The 16422-nt window shown below is 41.3% G+C and overlaps 1 protein-coding gene across 2 annotated transcripts in view; it reads right to left on the bottom strand.

Annotated features, from left to right (window-relative positions):
- LOC143639957 (WW domain binding protein VOPP1-like) overlaps positions 1-16422 on the bottom strand; it is a 96045-nt gene that overhangs the window by 18934 nt on the left and 60689 nt on the right. For both annotated transcript variants that reach the window (XM_077107971.1, XM_077107972.1), the window contains one exon: positions 4884-4961. In XM_077107971.1, the coding sequence (XP_076964086.1) occupies positions 4884-4961 (78 nt within the window). The remainder of the gene's footprint in view (positions 1-4883; positions 4962-16422) is intronic.

Genomic DNA, 16422 nt, shown 5'->3' with positions numbered 1-16422 from the left:
AACTTAAATTGTGATGGGACCCATAGAATCTACCAGAATCTCACACAACATACCACATTGTCGGAGGAAAGCCTATTAATGAGACCTTTGCACAGGGTGAGCTGGTCATGGTCAATGGCACCATTATATATAGGGGGGGGGGAGGGAGGAGCTGATGGTAAGACCTTTCACTTAATAATGATGCTAAGTACAAGGTCAAATAACAAGAACCTACTGGATAACTTTGGAACATCGAGCAGAGAAAACAATCAGAGGTAGGGGACAGAAAATGATTGAGGGAGGAACTGCATGTGTTGCCTTTGTGTTGCCTTCTAATTCATTATTCATTCAACAAGCAATTGTTAAGTTCCTGAATGCCCCTGGCACCATGCTGAGAATGACAGTGAGGAAAAGCAGGTGGGGTTCCCTTACACAACTTAATTTCTAACAGGGAATGGAGACAGTAAACAAAAAATATACACAATTACTTATTTATAACTCTGATACGTACAAAGAAAGAAAAACGAGGGATAAAAGAATGGGTTTTGCAGGTGCTTGTGTGTGTGTGATAAAATATACATTACACAGAATTCACAATTCTCAACGTTTTTCAATGTCCAATTCAGTGCACCACAAGGTTTACACAAAGGTAGCTGTTGTACTGAGGAAGATCAAGAAAGTATCCTGCCCTTCAGTGACATTTGAACTGGAGCCTACAAAATAAGAAGAGACAAGCTGGAGAGGAGGGAAGGAGCATTCTGGGTGGAAAGAACAGTGCAGGTAAGGGTGCCATGGCAGGAAAAGTTCAGGGGAGAGACCCAGAAAGAAAGGCTCTGTGGCTGGAGGTGTGGACAGTGGGTACAGACCTGGTAGTCAAAGATCCAAATTGCAAGGTGTTGATGAGTAAGGCAGCTGTCAGCAATAAGAATGCTGGGATTGCAGAGAAAAACAAATTTGTCTCTTAAAACTAATTTCCTGCTGGTGCAATGAAGCACACCTGTAATCATAGTGGCTCCTGAGGCTGATCTGAGGCAGGAGGATTACAAGTTCAAAGACAGACTCTCTTAGCAACTTAGTGAGAGCCTGTAGAAAGAAAGAAAAAAAAGAAAAGAAAAGAAAAGAAAAGGAAAGAGAGAGAGAGAGACAGAGAGAGAGAGAGAGAGAGAGAGAGAGAGAGAAAGAAAGAAAGAAAAGGCTGGGGATGTGGATTAGTGGGTCAAGTACCCTTGGGTTCAATCCCCAATCCAAAACAAAAAAGAAAGAAAGAAAGAAAACTCATTTCCCTTGGGTGGAGTCAGATCTTCAACACTGAATGCAACTGAAAATATTTAAGTGGTACTATATAAACCATAGAGAGGCTGAGTGAGTGTATGCAAGGGTTTACTATGACTGCTAAGAGAACAATTCCCAGGAATTGCAAAATACAGATGTCATCTGAGATATTGGTCTCTTCCATGAATAAAGCCAAAATGTTGATTCCATTCCCAAATGGATCTTTTTTTAAAAAAACAATTTTCCTTGAAGAAAAATGACCTTGTACCTCATACTGTAGAGTGACAGATAACAAGTATGAGGCAAACATATAGCACACAGTCACATGGCAGGAGACCAACTCCTAGTTGAGGTATCAATCGCCACCTGACTCATTCCTTGTAGAAATTCATTAGTCTGAGAACTTATTTTAGAAGAAAGGAACTGATAAAAGGGCAGAAGAATGATATGGCCACAACAGGCCAGTGAAGAGATAAAGGTATGATACATAAAGAAAAGTAGTTCTTAAAGAATTAAGAGCTACAAGTTGATTCACTATATAATCTTTTGTTGCTTGGTAGGGTTTGGAAACTTTCCAAGGATTAAGAGAGTAAGTCTTGTTCCTTTTCTATCATTAGAAGCAATTTAGTTTCTTAATTTTAGTTTGTTTTTGCAACTCTTCACAGTGTTCCCCCTAGGCCTTAGTATAGCCCTTCTCAACTCTGAGAGCCATGGTGGCCAGGGTGCAGCTATTACGCAAACTCTGTTGCCTGAAACCCACTCCAGAACCCAGCACGGGAAGCCCCAGCAGCAGGCTCACCCATAGAGCTGGACCTGCCAGTCTCGGACCCTGTGTGCTTTCCAGTTGTAATTAAGGGTATCACCAGCCCACCCAATCCTAACCCTGACAATTTCTTTCACATCTACTTGGCTAAAGATCATTCAAGATTTTAGAGTTGGTCAGCTTTATCCTCTTCACCAAATGTCTATCCCCTGCTGGAAGCCTCCCATCACTCTCTTCCTGTGTGTACTCTTCTTATGCTCCTGTCCCTGCACTGTGCTGTCTCTTTGATGGGGACACCCTCTCTGAAGATCTACCTACTCAAAAGTTTTCTAGCTTTTCTCAACCTTCATCAAAGGATCTGTGAGCTATTTGCAGAACACTGGCTTAAAATTATCCACCTGTACTTATCTACTTAGTCATCTGTCTTTTTCAGAAGCCTGATTGCCATAAGGGCCTCTCCACAGGACCCACAGCAGAACACGTGGTGTGCATTAGGCATCTGATATTTACTGAGAGAAGGAAGGCATGAGGCAGAAAGGATACTTTAGTATCCTTTGCATTTTAACTGGGGCACCTCAAACTTACATAGCAAGGTGTTCTCTGGCTCTACCTCAAATTGAACCTTATGTCAGAACCTCAGTTCTAGCAACTTGATGAAACCTTCTGGCAGCTGGCACTCTGATCTGACCTTGCAAGTGCCTGACCTCATTCAACAGGACTCACATAGCTTCTGTGTGTATGGGATCCTGGTAAGTAACCATGTGCCATCATATCAAGGGATCCTGCTTCTGACAGGTGACCCCAGCCAACAGCTCTAGAGCACCTGGTTGCCAGTTTAGGTAAAATTTCCCAGGAAGACCAACAGAAGCTGCCAAGCCTTAGCAGTTCTTGTGGACGCTCATTTTTGTTTTTTTCTTTTTTAATCACATAACAATCTTTGACATTTGTTTTGTCTGTTTCCAGGGCATTCCCACAAACTCATCAACTTTCATCTTGTGCTTCAGACAACTAGAATACTTCCAAATCCTTTCAGGGATCAGGATCTCATGCTGTTGACAGTCCTGCCTCCATCTGCCATGAGGTCCCACGAAGATAATCCTGGGTAAGAGCATGTCCTCAAGCGAGGTCACTCTCTGAAATGCCACTTCCCACCTGTCCTCTCCCACTTTGGTTCTAGTCCTCTCCACTTAGAAATTTACATAAAGTTGTTTACATTTGTAAAGTCTTGGGCTAAAGCAATCCAACCTCCCCTATAGTTTTGGACACTAGCAACTGTGAGGTGGGGGAAGCAGGGCGTCAACACTCTCCCATTCAGTAGGGTGCAGCCATCCAGTCAAGGCTGCCTATGGTGATCCTCAGGGAGGCCTGGCCAGGTGCTAAGGGTACAGGTGAGATTCAGTTCCCAAACATCTAAAGTCCAATCAAGGAGCTATTGCTGTTAAAGAAAAGGCTCATGTGACAAGTGCAGCCCCCACTCCCTGTTGGCTTATCGGACCACACATTGGGAAGAATTGTTAAAGAAAACCTCACAAAAATTCAAGTGGCTGCTATAATGTTCTCAGTAAGGTTTTAAAATCTTTGAAGTGCCAATAAGGTCAGAATCTTAAAGTCATAAAGGAGCTTAAGTCAGGAAGAGCATGAAGTCTTAACCCTTAGTGGAGTTCACCTGAGGATATCACCATCACATGAGAACAGAGAAATGGGTGGGTCTAAGAAATGCTCTTTTGGTTTTAAAGAAATTCCTCCCCATGGTGCTCTGCCATATCTGACTTCGTAAGCAAAAACTACTGTGGTTTGGATAGGAGGTGGCTGCTGAAAAGCTAATTTAGGTAATGCAGGAATGTTGAGAGGCGAAAAGATTAGATTAAGAAAGTTATAAATGAATCAGTGGATTGATCCATTTGATGGATTTGTAATTTCAATAGATTACTGGGTGGTAATTGTAGGCAGGTGGGGCATGGCTGGAGGAAGCAGGTCATGGGGGATGTGCCCTTGGGGATTCTATTTTGTCCCTGGCTCCTGCCCCCACCCACCTGGCTTCCTGGCTGCCATGAGCTGAGCAGCTTTCCTCCCCCACACCCTTCCACCATTATGTTCTTCCTCATCTCAGACCCAGAGCAATGAAGTCAGCCAAACATGGACTGAAGCTCTGAAACCATAAGCTCTAAATAAATTCTTGTCAGGTATTTTGGTCACAGCTATGAAGAGCTGACTAACATACCTATTATCAGTAGTGTCAAATGGATTCTCAGAAATCCCCAAAGGGGCATCCTCTGGGGATTGTTAGCCAAATTGAGGCTTCTCTCTGGAGTAGAAGCTCAGCATCCCATCCTCCTAAGTCCAATTTGATAGACTTCACATGGCTCTTCAAACTTCCCCTCCAACGAGGTGGAGGAGGGATAAGGATGCAGGCTGCCTATCTTGAAAGCTAAGATTCAGCTGACATAGGGTGAATGGAGAGAATTTCCTTCCAGACAGCAGAAACTTTATCACAAGTCTCAATCTGCTGATTCTAATTCCTTAAGATAATCAGCCTTAGCTCCATTTCCCCAAAAGAGCTCCATTAATTCCTCAGGTGATGGAGGGAGAGGCTATTGTCCAGCCCCCTCTCCAAAAGCATAACTCTTCCTCCCCAGCCAGGAGCCTGTGGAAGTGGAATGAGCTTTCTGCAAACTCTGTGAGCATAACCAACTCTCAGGAAGCCAACCTATGTACTGGTTTCGTTGGCCTAGGCCATCCCAAATGCCGTAATCCAAGGTGAAGGTGACAGAACTGAGGTAGTAACAATACTGACAGTAGGCAGAGCTCTTGAGGATTGGGGGCAATGGTACAGACCAGCACTTGGGAACAAGAGAGAATCACGACTTACCAAAAATACCACAGCCTCTGTATGGAGAGGGCCCGCACACAGCACCTGGAGCCACAGCAGTCCTCATAGGAGCGGCATCTGCAAGAGAGAAAGAGAGAATGCACAGGCTGGTTGGTCACCATTCTGGGTCAGAAGGAAGAGCCAAATCAGTCACATGGTCCTGGCCAGGTTTCAATATAAGCATTATACAAGGAAAAAACAGATGGGTGAAAGGACATTGCTGCCACCACTGCATTTCATACAACTAGCAGAGCTGCCTATTGTCGGTCTGGTGGCCCAAAGGAAAGGTATGAGATGGATGCAGCCCACGTCATGCAAAGTTCTGTGTTTATTATGTATTTCATGTGCCAACTCACAATGGGATCCTCTGGGAAGGCATCATGACTCAAAACCTGCCACATTTTCACCCAGAAGGAAGCTCCACCACAGACTATTAGCAATATGCACTGATCTCTGATCAGTTTACAATCCTGATCATGGGGAAAAGGTGGAACTACCCCCACTAAGTTCACTAATGCCTAAAGCAGAGATAATGGAGCCAAAAAGTTAGAAGGCTTAGTCCTGATCTTGCCACTTCCTAGTGGTGGGACTTCTAGCAAGTTAACCTCATGAGGCTCAGTTTCTTCATTTGCAAAATGAGTGGAATGGTTGGGCCCTTTGTTAAGTTGAGATTGCAATAAATCACCAAGTGAATCTTAAAGCAAGAGACAGAAACTTTATTCACCAGGCGATTTGGATCCCCCAGCTGGCAGGCCAAGAGGTAGGTTGTAGGTCTACACCCTTTGACCCCCTTCCAGGGTTTGAGTACCCCTTTTATAGTCCAAAACCATATTAAAGCATACGTGGCTGTTGCTATGATTCAAAACCACAAAAAAAATGTCATGAGACCCAAAATCATAAGAGAAAAGAGAGTGGGCTAAAACATCCCTAGTTGTGTACAAGTTAAAGAATGGTTACTAACATCTGGACAATCAAACTCTGACAGAATGTATTGTCCAAGAAAAACAGGAACCAAAGAGAGAACACTTTTACATTGTATAAGAATTGCCATTTTGTGTTGTCAAACATGCTATGCTAAACAACTGTTGATGGGTACAGAGGTGGGGCTTTCCCTGGGAGAAGCATTTCTTATATGAAAAGGAGTCTCAGGGCAAAATGGAATCTGTTTGGTCATTACCCATATAGCCTGGCCCATAACACCAGAGTGATAATTTAAGTTTTTAGGACATGATCCATACATAAAGTGCTGATGAGGGTTAGGATTATTCATGCTGCCTCCTTCCCCCACATACCTAACCATACCTGAGGCTTTGGAATCTCTGGGAGAGCATGCGCTCAGGAGCTGTCCTGACTCAGAAAAGCCACCTGGGAAAGGCCCTAGTTGAGAATGGGACCCACTGCAGGCCTCTGATGAGTCATTCAGTTCCTTTTATTTCTACCCTTCCCCATTTCCTTTGTTAGTTTTTTTTTTTTGGAAAGGGAAAATGTTAGGAAAGTTCAAACCCTTTGTGAGAAACTTCTGCCAAAGAGAAGCTTTTATTAGAGCAATCTGTGTCCAGGTGGGAATGGTGGTAGATTACTCCTCAATAATGTAAAATGATAACCTAATTGTGAAAAAAATTTTTTTCTTTAAAAAAGTAGCTGGAAGAAACATACAATTCCATGAAGATTTTTGGCACTGAATTTGCAATACAGACAGGCTTGTTTTAAGTTAAAAAAATGAAGAAAATATTAGTTAAAAAGGATAGTGGCCTGGAAGTCAGCAGACCAGATCTCTAAAGCTACTTCTCTAAGGTTATGTTTATTCTGATTTTTCTTAAATACAGTTCAAATTTCTTATATTTATTAGCAGGTTTTACGTATTTTTTTCTTAACATGTATTAATTGTACATATTAATAGGGTTAATTTCTAGAAGCTGTGTGACATTTCAACACACATATGCCAAAAATCAAAGCAGGATATGTAGGAATTTTTAGCTTTGTTCTGCCTCTTTGTAAACACACAGCATGGACTGAAGCTAAATCCTATATTCTTCAAGGATTAACTAAGCTGAGAGGCACCCCCAACAACTACCACACCCTCCATACACACATACATACCCACCCACACACACACACAAAAAAAAAACCCCACAAATAATATGGATGTTTTTTACAACTAGTTTTCCCAGGCACTTCTCTACCTAGTACCCAAATTGTCATGATTTCAATGAGATGCTCCTGTAAGGCAGTGACTTGCATCAACTAACATGTAGCAGAGACCCCTAAAGAGTGCACATCAGATGAACAGCCACCCCAGGACTGCTGAGTCCTGGCGTGGAGAAATCAAACCTAAATGGGAACGCCTGTGGAGGAACTTTCTTTCTAAAGGAGGGAGACAAACAATAAACAAGAAAAACAGGACCTGTTTTAGATGGTAATAAATTCTACTGCAGTGAAAAATAAAGCAGGTTGAGAGAATCAGGGTGATGGGTAACATGATTTTAAATAGGGTGTTCAGGGATGACTCTGAGAAGGTGACATCTGAGCAGAAACCACATTAAAATTTAGTCTCAAGATGACCTGTGCTAGCAGAAGGGGCTGTGTTTGGGAGCAGGGGGACCCTCCAGTCGTTGGTCCATAGGTCCCGCAGATGCACTATGGAGAAGGGTGTTTAAGCACAGAACGTGAGAGAATGAAATGCCCAGTGGAGTGGGGGGTACTGAACCAGGACTAGGCAAAGGGCCCAGCACCATACAAACAGCAACCTGTAATTGCTTAGTGTTCTTTTTTCTCAAAATCTTCTTGCTCTTTGGTAAGAAGTGTATGTGTCTGTCTCTGTGTGTGTGTTTGTGTGTGTGTGTGTGTGCGTGCACACGTACGCATATATGTGTGGAGGAAGAGGGGGAGCATTCAAGGGAGATATAGGATTTCTTGCTGTTAGAGTCAGTGGTATTCACACATTTCACTGTTCCCTATCATGGGTTTGCAGGGTGAGTGTTCTTGATGATATTATAGTTTTATAGGCAGAATTCAAAGATGGCCCCAAGATTCTCCCTCCTGATTGTATATGCCCTGCATAATCCCCTCCCCTTAAATCTCCCATCCCATGCACACATTGGGCCACTTCCATGATTATGAAATGGTAAATAAGCATGGTAAATATATATATAACTGATACAGTATAGATGGGAGAATTATCCTGTTGGTTTGAGGAGTAGCTGCCATGTTATAGGAGAGCCATGTGGCTAGAACTGAATGTGATTTCTAGTAGCTGTGAATAATCCCAGCTGTCCTGAAACCATAAGGAACTGAACCCTGCCAACAAACTGAAGGAAGTGAAGTAACTTGAAGGAGGACTCCAAGGGCCAGATGAGAACACAACTGAGCCAACCCTTGATTTCTGCCTTATGAGATCCTGAGCAGAGAATCCATCTATGCTGTGTCCACGTTTGTGACTTTCAGAATCTGTGAGATAATAATTATGAATGTTATTCCAATCTGGAAATCTTTTAGTAATTTATTAGACAGCAACTGAATAAATAAAAACAACAATTCCAAGTTATGAGTCTTCTTATATAACAGACACCAGGTTAAGTGCATCACAAATGTCTGGGATTCATATGTAAGGTAAATATTATTAGTGCCGTGTTTTAAATAAGTTTAGAAAACAAGACACTGGGGATGTTGTACCCCTCAATCCAGGTCACTGCCCGCTGATATCAAGAATGGACTTGGCTAGCATTTCAGGAAACTTTAAAATGTCAGGGCTTGGAATACATCCAATATTGATAACCATAACCTGGTATAAAAAAGGACAGCAGGTATACAGTACTAAATTTAGTAACTGAATCGTCTTTCCAGAGCTGAATTTCTAAAATACTTCACTTTCACGGTTACACTTATATAGAAGCATTTGCTGCTTTGAGACCTAAGCTCTGCAGCATCCTATTTCCCATATGAGAAGAAACAGGCCAAAATCTGTCAAAGCTTTTAGACACATTTAAAGCCCCTCGTCTTAGATTCTAGGATGCATATGTACATGCACACACACATATATTCACCCTTCAGCCTGAAAGTACTCTACACTACAAGTATAATGGATTGTGAGTTCCTAACTGAAACTCCTCCTTGTTGGCAAGATTCAATACCTAAGTGCTTGAGCTCACTTTTCAGGATCCAATTTTGAAACACCAGCAGCAAATACATATTGTCAACTGATTATCTGCTCTCTTCTCTCAAAACACAGAGCATGCTTTATGCTCCCTTGTTCAGCTGAAGATCCGTTTACTATAAGCATCCTTGAGGCTCATCTGTAGTTCTGGCCCAGCTCCCAGTGTGGATGTTGGCAAGTGCCAGGCACTCGAGGGAGCACACAATTACTCATGGGGTGACATTCTTACCCCTTTTCCCTTGGCTGCTTTCTTCCAATAAAGCTGCTGGTAAATTGGGGCCCAAAGCACACACCTACTGACATTGTAACTAGCTGAAATTATAAACAAAACGTTAACTGTAACATTGAGTTTAATTAAAAGTAGTAAACATTTACAGGCAGTCTAGCACACTAAATAAGCCCATCATTCAACACTTCAAGTCCAGTGCTCCTAGTGCTGTAAGCCTCCAAAAGGCACTTGTAATTTCAATGGACTTCTGCAAAGCTAAGTTGGATGCAGAACAAATGAGGATGGAGACAACAGACTGGGATTTTCCTTCTTGTTCTACTATGTGCCAGATGTAAAAATTCTCAGGCTCACAATAGAAAAGAACAAACATCACTCATAACCAAATCTGCCCTTCAGCACATCTAATTATAGGTCTGGGACTCTGAAATGCACATGATCCTTAAAAAGAGTGGAAAGAGTATGTACTTTGGTGGAAATGGTCTCTGGAACTGCTTTCTGTTAACCAAGTACTCCTGACTGTATGCCAGGATCCAAATGTAGATTTCGGATAAGGTCAGAGAATGGGTCAGGTCCACTGTGAGTAGGTGTTAATTTGTAACTCAGTATATTACAAAGATAAAATCAGAAGTGTCTAGCCCCTTTCTCCTAAATGATAGGCAATCCTTAAGATGTACAATGTACAAGGAAGCACATGTCTGGAAGCATATGGGCTACAAGAGAGAAATATGTCACAGCAGTGATTAGATGCAAACATAACTGGATGGTCCTTTGGGAAATTCTGGAGCCTGAGAAATAAGTACGTCATTCTTAGTACTGCCCAGGAGTGAAGAGTGTCTAGCTACCAGACACATTTATTCTTAGCCTCTAGGTCATGTGTATCTCAAGAGTAGAAAAGAAAAACAAACATAGAAAAGAAAAGAAAAACAGATTAGGTCAGGGAATTTCAATGTTAATAAAGTCACAAAATATTTCCATTTTAATAACAGTCAAATGTTGACATGTAAACATTTTCATGTGATATCATTGTGGACTGAATGTTTCTGTACCCTCACCTTCTGCCAGATTCACTTGTTGAAACACTAATCCCCAATGGAATGGTATAAAGAGGAAGAGTCTTGGGAGATGATTAGTTCATGAGGGTGGAGTGCTTTATAACAAGAGGCAGAGAAGGGCTTCCTTATCTCTCTGCTATCTACCTTATGAAATTACAGTATCTCCAACCTAGGACCCCAATCTGCCAGCATCTGGATTGTGGGCTTTCAAACTCCAGAATGGTGAGAAATAAATGAGTGTTGTTTAAGCCATTTATCCTTTGGTATTCTTATAGTAGTCCAGAACAAGACAATGTTAAATAGTAATTAGTCATATTTAAACTGATCAGTAAAAAATTTTCTCTGCATCTGATGGAACAACTATAATGTAAGTATTCAAGGTACATATCTAGCAATAGAGTGTGTGGGAGTTGTAAATAACTATAATAATAATTATGATTATAATCATTAATATTATTGGTGTTAAATAAGAGGGTATGGCTAAAAGGAAAAACTCAGAATTTCAAGTGAATTCCTTTCAACATCATTCCATTTACTATCTAATCCTGAGCCAGGATGGTGGCATGTATCTGTAGCCTCAGTTTCTTAGGAGGATGAGGCAGGAGATTCATTTAAGCCCAGTTCCAGGACAGCCTGGGCAAAATACTGAGACCCAGTTTAAACAAACAAACAACAGCAAGACTCTAATCCTTTCCCCTGTCTGCAGGATTAAGTCTAAGTAGAATGCTATGTTCCTGCCAGGACAATACTTTCTTTTTCCTGTCTAATATCAACATTTTTTTAGTTCGATATCTGGCCTATCATCTACATTATTCTTATTAACATCTGAATTTCCCACAGAACTAGGCCTACATCAGATGTTTCCATGCTTCCTGAGTTAGGATCAGGAAATACAATGAGGTTTACCATAGGCTTATCAATTAAGTACCTGTAAGAAACTGAGTGTTCTGGAAAAATGAAACACAGAGCTCTGTGACGTTTCAGTAGAAAATTCCAAACGCAAAGCCACAGTTTGGAGAAAGGTTGATCCTTAGCTCATCTAACACACTAGGAAAATCTCTTCAGCCTGGGAAAAATAATGAGACCCTAAAGAACTCTGCACCATCCCTGGAACAAGGAATCCATTCCAACTACATTCAGTGAAGGAACTTTCAACTTACCTGCACAGAGACTGTCCACTGCCAGACAGAGAATCCCCAAGGCCTTGTGTCAATGGGCATTCCTCTTGTTCAGAATCCAACACTGGCCCATAGTTGGTCTGATTCTCAACAGACAAAGCCATTCCTCTTAGTGCCTGAAGGGACTCTCATGAGTTCCTCGGTCTTTTCTCCCCCAAGAAACTGTCAAGTTTGGGTACAATGTTGGTTTCCCATCATTAGGAAGAATACCAGTTTGCTCCCATTTCCACACTTACTGCAGCCTCAGACAGTATTAACCTTTTTTTTTTTTTAAGCAACCATGACATAGGTGAATTGTAATGAGCCTTCTATCAGCTAAAACATCCAAGATTTTCTCCATAAGTTTTATCTCCCATCCTGTACTGATCCAGTAAGGTTTAGTATCTTACACTTGTCCATATTTTTTTAATGTATTAAATCTAACCAATTATTTTCACCTGTCAACAGTTTTTGGATCCTACTCTATCACTCAAACATTCACTGTTTCTTACAATTTCTGTCATTTAAGGATAAGAGTTAAGGTTTTGTTGGGAGCCAGGAATTCCAAATGCCACCCAGTCAATTCTGTTCCTCCTTCAGCAGTGATTCTGTGCCTCAGATGCCTTAGCACAATGTCTGAAGACTCCAGAGTCTAGTCAGATGGAGATGAGACTTAGGCCTGAAAATGAAGTAGAATCTTTCCCTGATCTAAAGCTGGGGTATAAAACAGGAGAGCTTCCTAAAGTCAAAGCAGGTTACCTGTAGTAAGAAAATCAAAGAAAGAAAGATGTCACAAAACAGAGTGAGTCCACTTAGCTGTACGGAGTATCAGAGAGGAAGACACCAGGAGTGTAGATGGCAAGGGAGGGTGAGGCAAGAAGAGGAAGATGCCTTCACAAACATGGCCTAGCCCACAGCTAGATGTCTTCTCTGCAAATGGAGCAAACCAGTTTCCTTGATAAAATGAATGGGGAAATAAACTCTCTGATATGTGAATTATATCTCAATTTAGGAAGGAAGGAAGGAAAAGAGAGAGGGAAGGAGGGACAGGGAAGGAAGAATGGACACCACCTCTTTTCCTGATGACTGCCATAGCATGCCTTCCATATTTTCATTCAAATTGAAGCCAGAATTAGAAAGGCAGTCAGCATAAATAGGTAAATAGAATCAGGTCGGATCAAGGAGGCCAATTTTGACTAAGTCTGGGAAGTTGGAGATTGTCCCCTGAGAGATTGATATGTTAATTCCTCTGAGCCCTTCCTCCATCCTTATCAAGAACCTGCCCCAGCTCCAACCTGCTGCCAAGGTAACCAGTCCCAGGAATTGCCCCTCCCTACAGGGAGCTATAAGGTTCTTAAGTGTTCTTTGCTACTCCATCCTGCCCTTCCCCCTTCAGCCCACCAGTTTCCCACTTTTGGGCCAACACAGCAAGCATTCCTGGGTCTAGTACAGGGCCTAGTCACATATGCAGGAAGGAAAAAGATAAGGGGGGAAAAGCAGGAGAACAAAGGAAGCCTAGGACATATAAAAAGGGCAGAACACCTCATTTCTTGGGATATCAGGATACCAGCTATGGCCCGCTTCTCCCTCCTGGGAGAAGTCTATGTTATCCCTTTTAAATAAAGCCTGCTCTATATGCTTGCCTCGGCGTGCTTCTCTAATGTTCAAGCCTCAACATGTGGGGAAGTGGGACTCATCATCGATAACCCGCAGTATCAAAATCAATGATAAAATGTCAGTGATGGAGCCGATGGTGAATTCCATTAGAGACCTTCCTGCCATGTTGGGATTTTACTTATTGTCATTTGCTGTTACCAGTCCACCTAACTAGCCTAGTTGTTTAAACTAGAATTTTCTATCTATCAGCTGAGATTTGAGTAAGACAATATCAAATAACTCCATGCCCTGTCAGAGATGTCCCAGTCTCCTGGTCCCACTGGGGTAGGAAAAAAAAAAAAAAAAGACCAACTTGATTTAAGACTAGAGGGGCAAACCCCAATTAGTTCCAAATGATCACAAAGCATCCCTTTCCTAGTGGTTCCCACCACTCCTGTGACTTCCCACAGCAAAGAGCTTGAATTCCATCTTTCACACATATACTTCTGAAATGTCAGCATGGTGGGCTGCTTGCTTCCTGAGCATACTGGTGTCCTGGGTATTCCTGACTTTTCCATCCGACAGAAAGGTTATTTGTCAGCATTGTGACATTTTCCCACTAACTAGCTTAAGCACTTTCCTTTCAGGTGTACATCAAAGAGTCACACCCAAATCTTCCCTAATACTGAGTCTATTACTTAAAAATCTCCCACTCACTATCAATTCTGACTTCCTCTAACAAGCTTTTTCATTACACAAAAATGTAATTATTTCCAGTCTTATTAGGGCTTCACTTATAGAGTACATCTCCAGTGTTTCTTTTAGGACTCCAAACTACCCTGGGAAGGTCCTCTCCATTTGAACCAGGCAGCAGTGAATCCCACTCCTGCAGAACCCTTTCTATGTGGGCATAACTCAGGTAGGGAGAAGGAGGTCAGGTGGGACCTCAGCAGCTTCAGATGTTCTTGCTCTGTGATGAGCACTCTGGCAAGTTGTGTTCTCAGCATTGAAGACACATTTATTACCAGAAGACACATTAGAATCACCAGGTAGCTTTACAAAAATACCTCTGCCTAGGCTGGCTGAGTGGCATATGCCTGTCATCCCAGTTACTTGGGAGGCTGAGGGAGGATGACCATAAGTTCAAGGCCAACTTGGGAAACTCAGTAAAATTCTGTCTAAAAATAAAACATAAAAAGGGCTGAGGATGTTGCTTAGTGATACAGCAATTGCCCAGCATATGTGAGGCCTTTGTTCAATCCTAATTCCACAGTAAACATAAATAAATAAATAAATAAATAAATAAAACTGGTGCCTGTTGATTTGTAATCATTCCTCAATTCTAGTACACAATCAGGGCTGAAAATCAATTACCTAAATTTGGAGGCTTTTTGCCCATTATTCTTCTCATGGCACCCAGCAGGTATATGTGGGGTTTGGAGTGGGGAATGTTGTTTTTCTTTTATGATCATTTTTTTAAGCTTTATTGAGATATAATTAGTATACCAAGAGCTTGAATATATGCAAATGCCATGATACCATAGCATTTGTGCATATTTAATGTGTACTTTTTAATTTAATTTAATTTAATTTAATTTTTTTGGTATGGGAGGATTAAATTCAGGGGCATTCGACTACTGAACCTCATCCCCAGACCTATTTTTGTATTTTATTTAGAGGCAGGGTCTCATTGAATTTCTTAGTGCCTTGCTTTTGCTGAGGCTGGTTTTGAACTCATAATCCTCCTGCCTCAGCCTCCCCAGCTGCTGGGATTACAGGTGTGCACCACTGCACCCAGCTAATGGGTACATTTTAAAAAGACATTGGCAGACACAAAGTTTTAGACTTTTTATCTATTAGTCTAAAGCTTTGCAGACTAAGGATGAACTGACACTTTTTTTTCTCTCTCAACTCTGACAACGCATACATTAGAATCTTCCTTCCTAGTTTGATGCAGTTTCCCTGACAGGCAGAAGTGTGCTTGTTTATTTAGACATACAGGCATATTTTGATGATCCTTTAATTTTCATTTGGTCAACATGTCCCACGGAAAAGTCAAACACCTCTGAGCTCTAGGAGGGGACAACAGTGGCTCTGAGGAGGCCTGTCAGTAACTTTTGAGGGGAGATAAGGCTTTCCTGCCAGTCCTTCCTTTGAAGACATATTTATTACAGAAGACACTTTTCTCAAACTAATATAAACCCAAACTGCCTGTATTTTGGGTGGCATATTGGATTTATCTAGGGAAACTTTATTTTTATTTCTACCATGGAAGAAAGTACTATAAATGCTTATTAGAAACCCTATAATTAACAAACCAAGTAGATTAGAAAGTGCTCATTTTCTTGCCATTTTAACCCATTGAATAGCCCAGCTGCAGCCAAAGTCAAGGTGAGGAGATGAGACAAGATGAACTGACGTGCTTTTAAACTATAGCTGTACTTTGCTAACTCCAGTTTTTGAAATTCTACCCTAGTGTTTCTGGGGTACAGATTTTTGTTGTTGTTGTTGTTTCAGTAAATTGTTGGTTTCATGTAAAAATCAGTTCTATCTAATTCTATTCTGAAAAAAAAATCCTTCTAATTTTTGGCTGATTACATATAAGATTAAAAAAATAAACCCTGGCCAGAATAGTAAGATAATATAGTAAAAAACAACAATGACAAAAACCAACCAAACAACAACAACAAAACAGCCATTCTATGATCTTACAATATTTCAATTTGACAATAATGTTCTTATATTTGAAATCATACAGGCATGATAAATATGAACAGAATAATATGAGTTTAGCAATGAGATATGGAAGGGAGACAGATTCTAGTACCCCCAAATCTGGGAATTTAGAATCAGGTTGACACCTGGCTTACTTTCTTAACTCTACTTCTGCTTAAGTCAATGTCTTAGTCCTTTCAGGCTGTTTTAACCAACAGCACAGGCTGGGTGCTGTGCAAATAACAGAAATTTATTGCTGACACTTCTGGAGTCTGAAAAGCCTAAGATGAGGTATTAACTAATTTCTATCTGGTAAGGTCTTCATAGATGATGTCTTATTGCTGTGACTTCACAAGGCAGAAGACAAGGTAATTCTCTCCAACTTTTATGAAGGCACTAATCACTTCCCAAAGGCCCCAACTCTTGATGTATTATACTAAATACTAGGTTCCAAAGTGCAAATTTAGAGGGACATACACTCAGAGCATAGCAGTTGGTTAGCTATTATTTACCTGCCCAGAACTCTTAAATCCACATCCTAGCTTTGACTCCCTCCTGAGCTACAAAAGCAAATTCTCCAGTGACTCTACTTTCTAGATATTCTGCAAGAACTTCTACACCATAAACACAAATGATA

This window comes from Callospermophilus lateralis, unplaced genomic scaffold, assembly GCF_048772815.1.
Source record: "Callospermophilus lateralis isolate mCalLat2 unplaced genomic scaffold, mCalLat2.hap1 Scaffold_101, whole genome shotgun sequence".
Classification (NCBI taxonomy): Eukaryota; Metazoa; Chordata; class Mammalia; order Rodentia; family Sciuridae; genus Callospermophilus; species Callospermophilus lateralis.
This window is presented reverse-complemented; position numbering and strand designations above follow the sequence as displayed.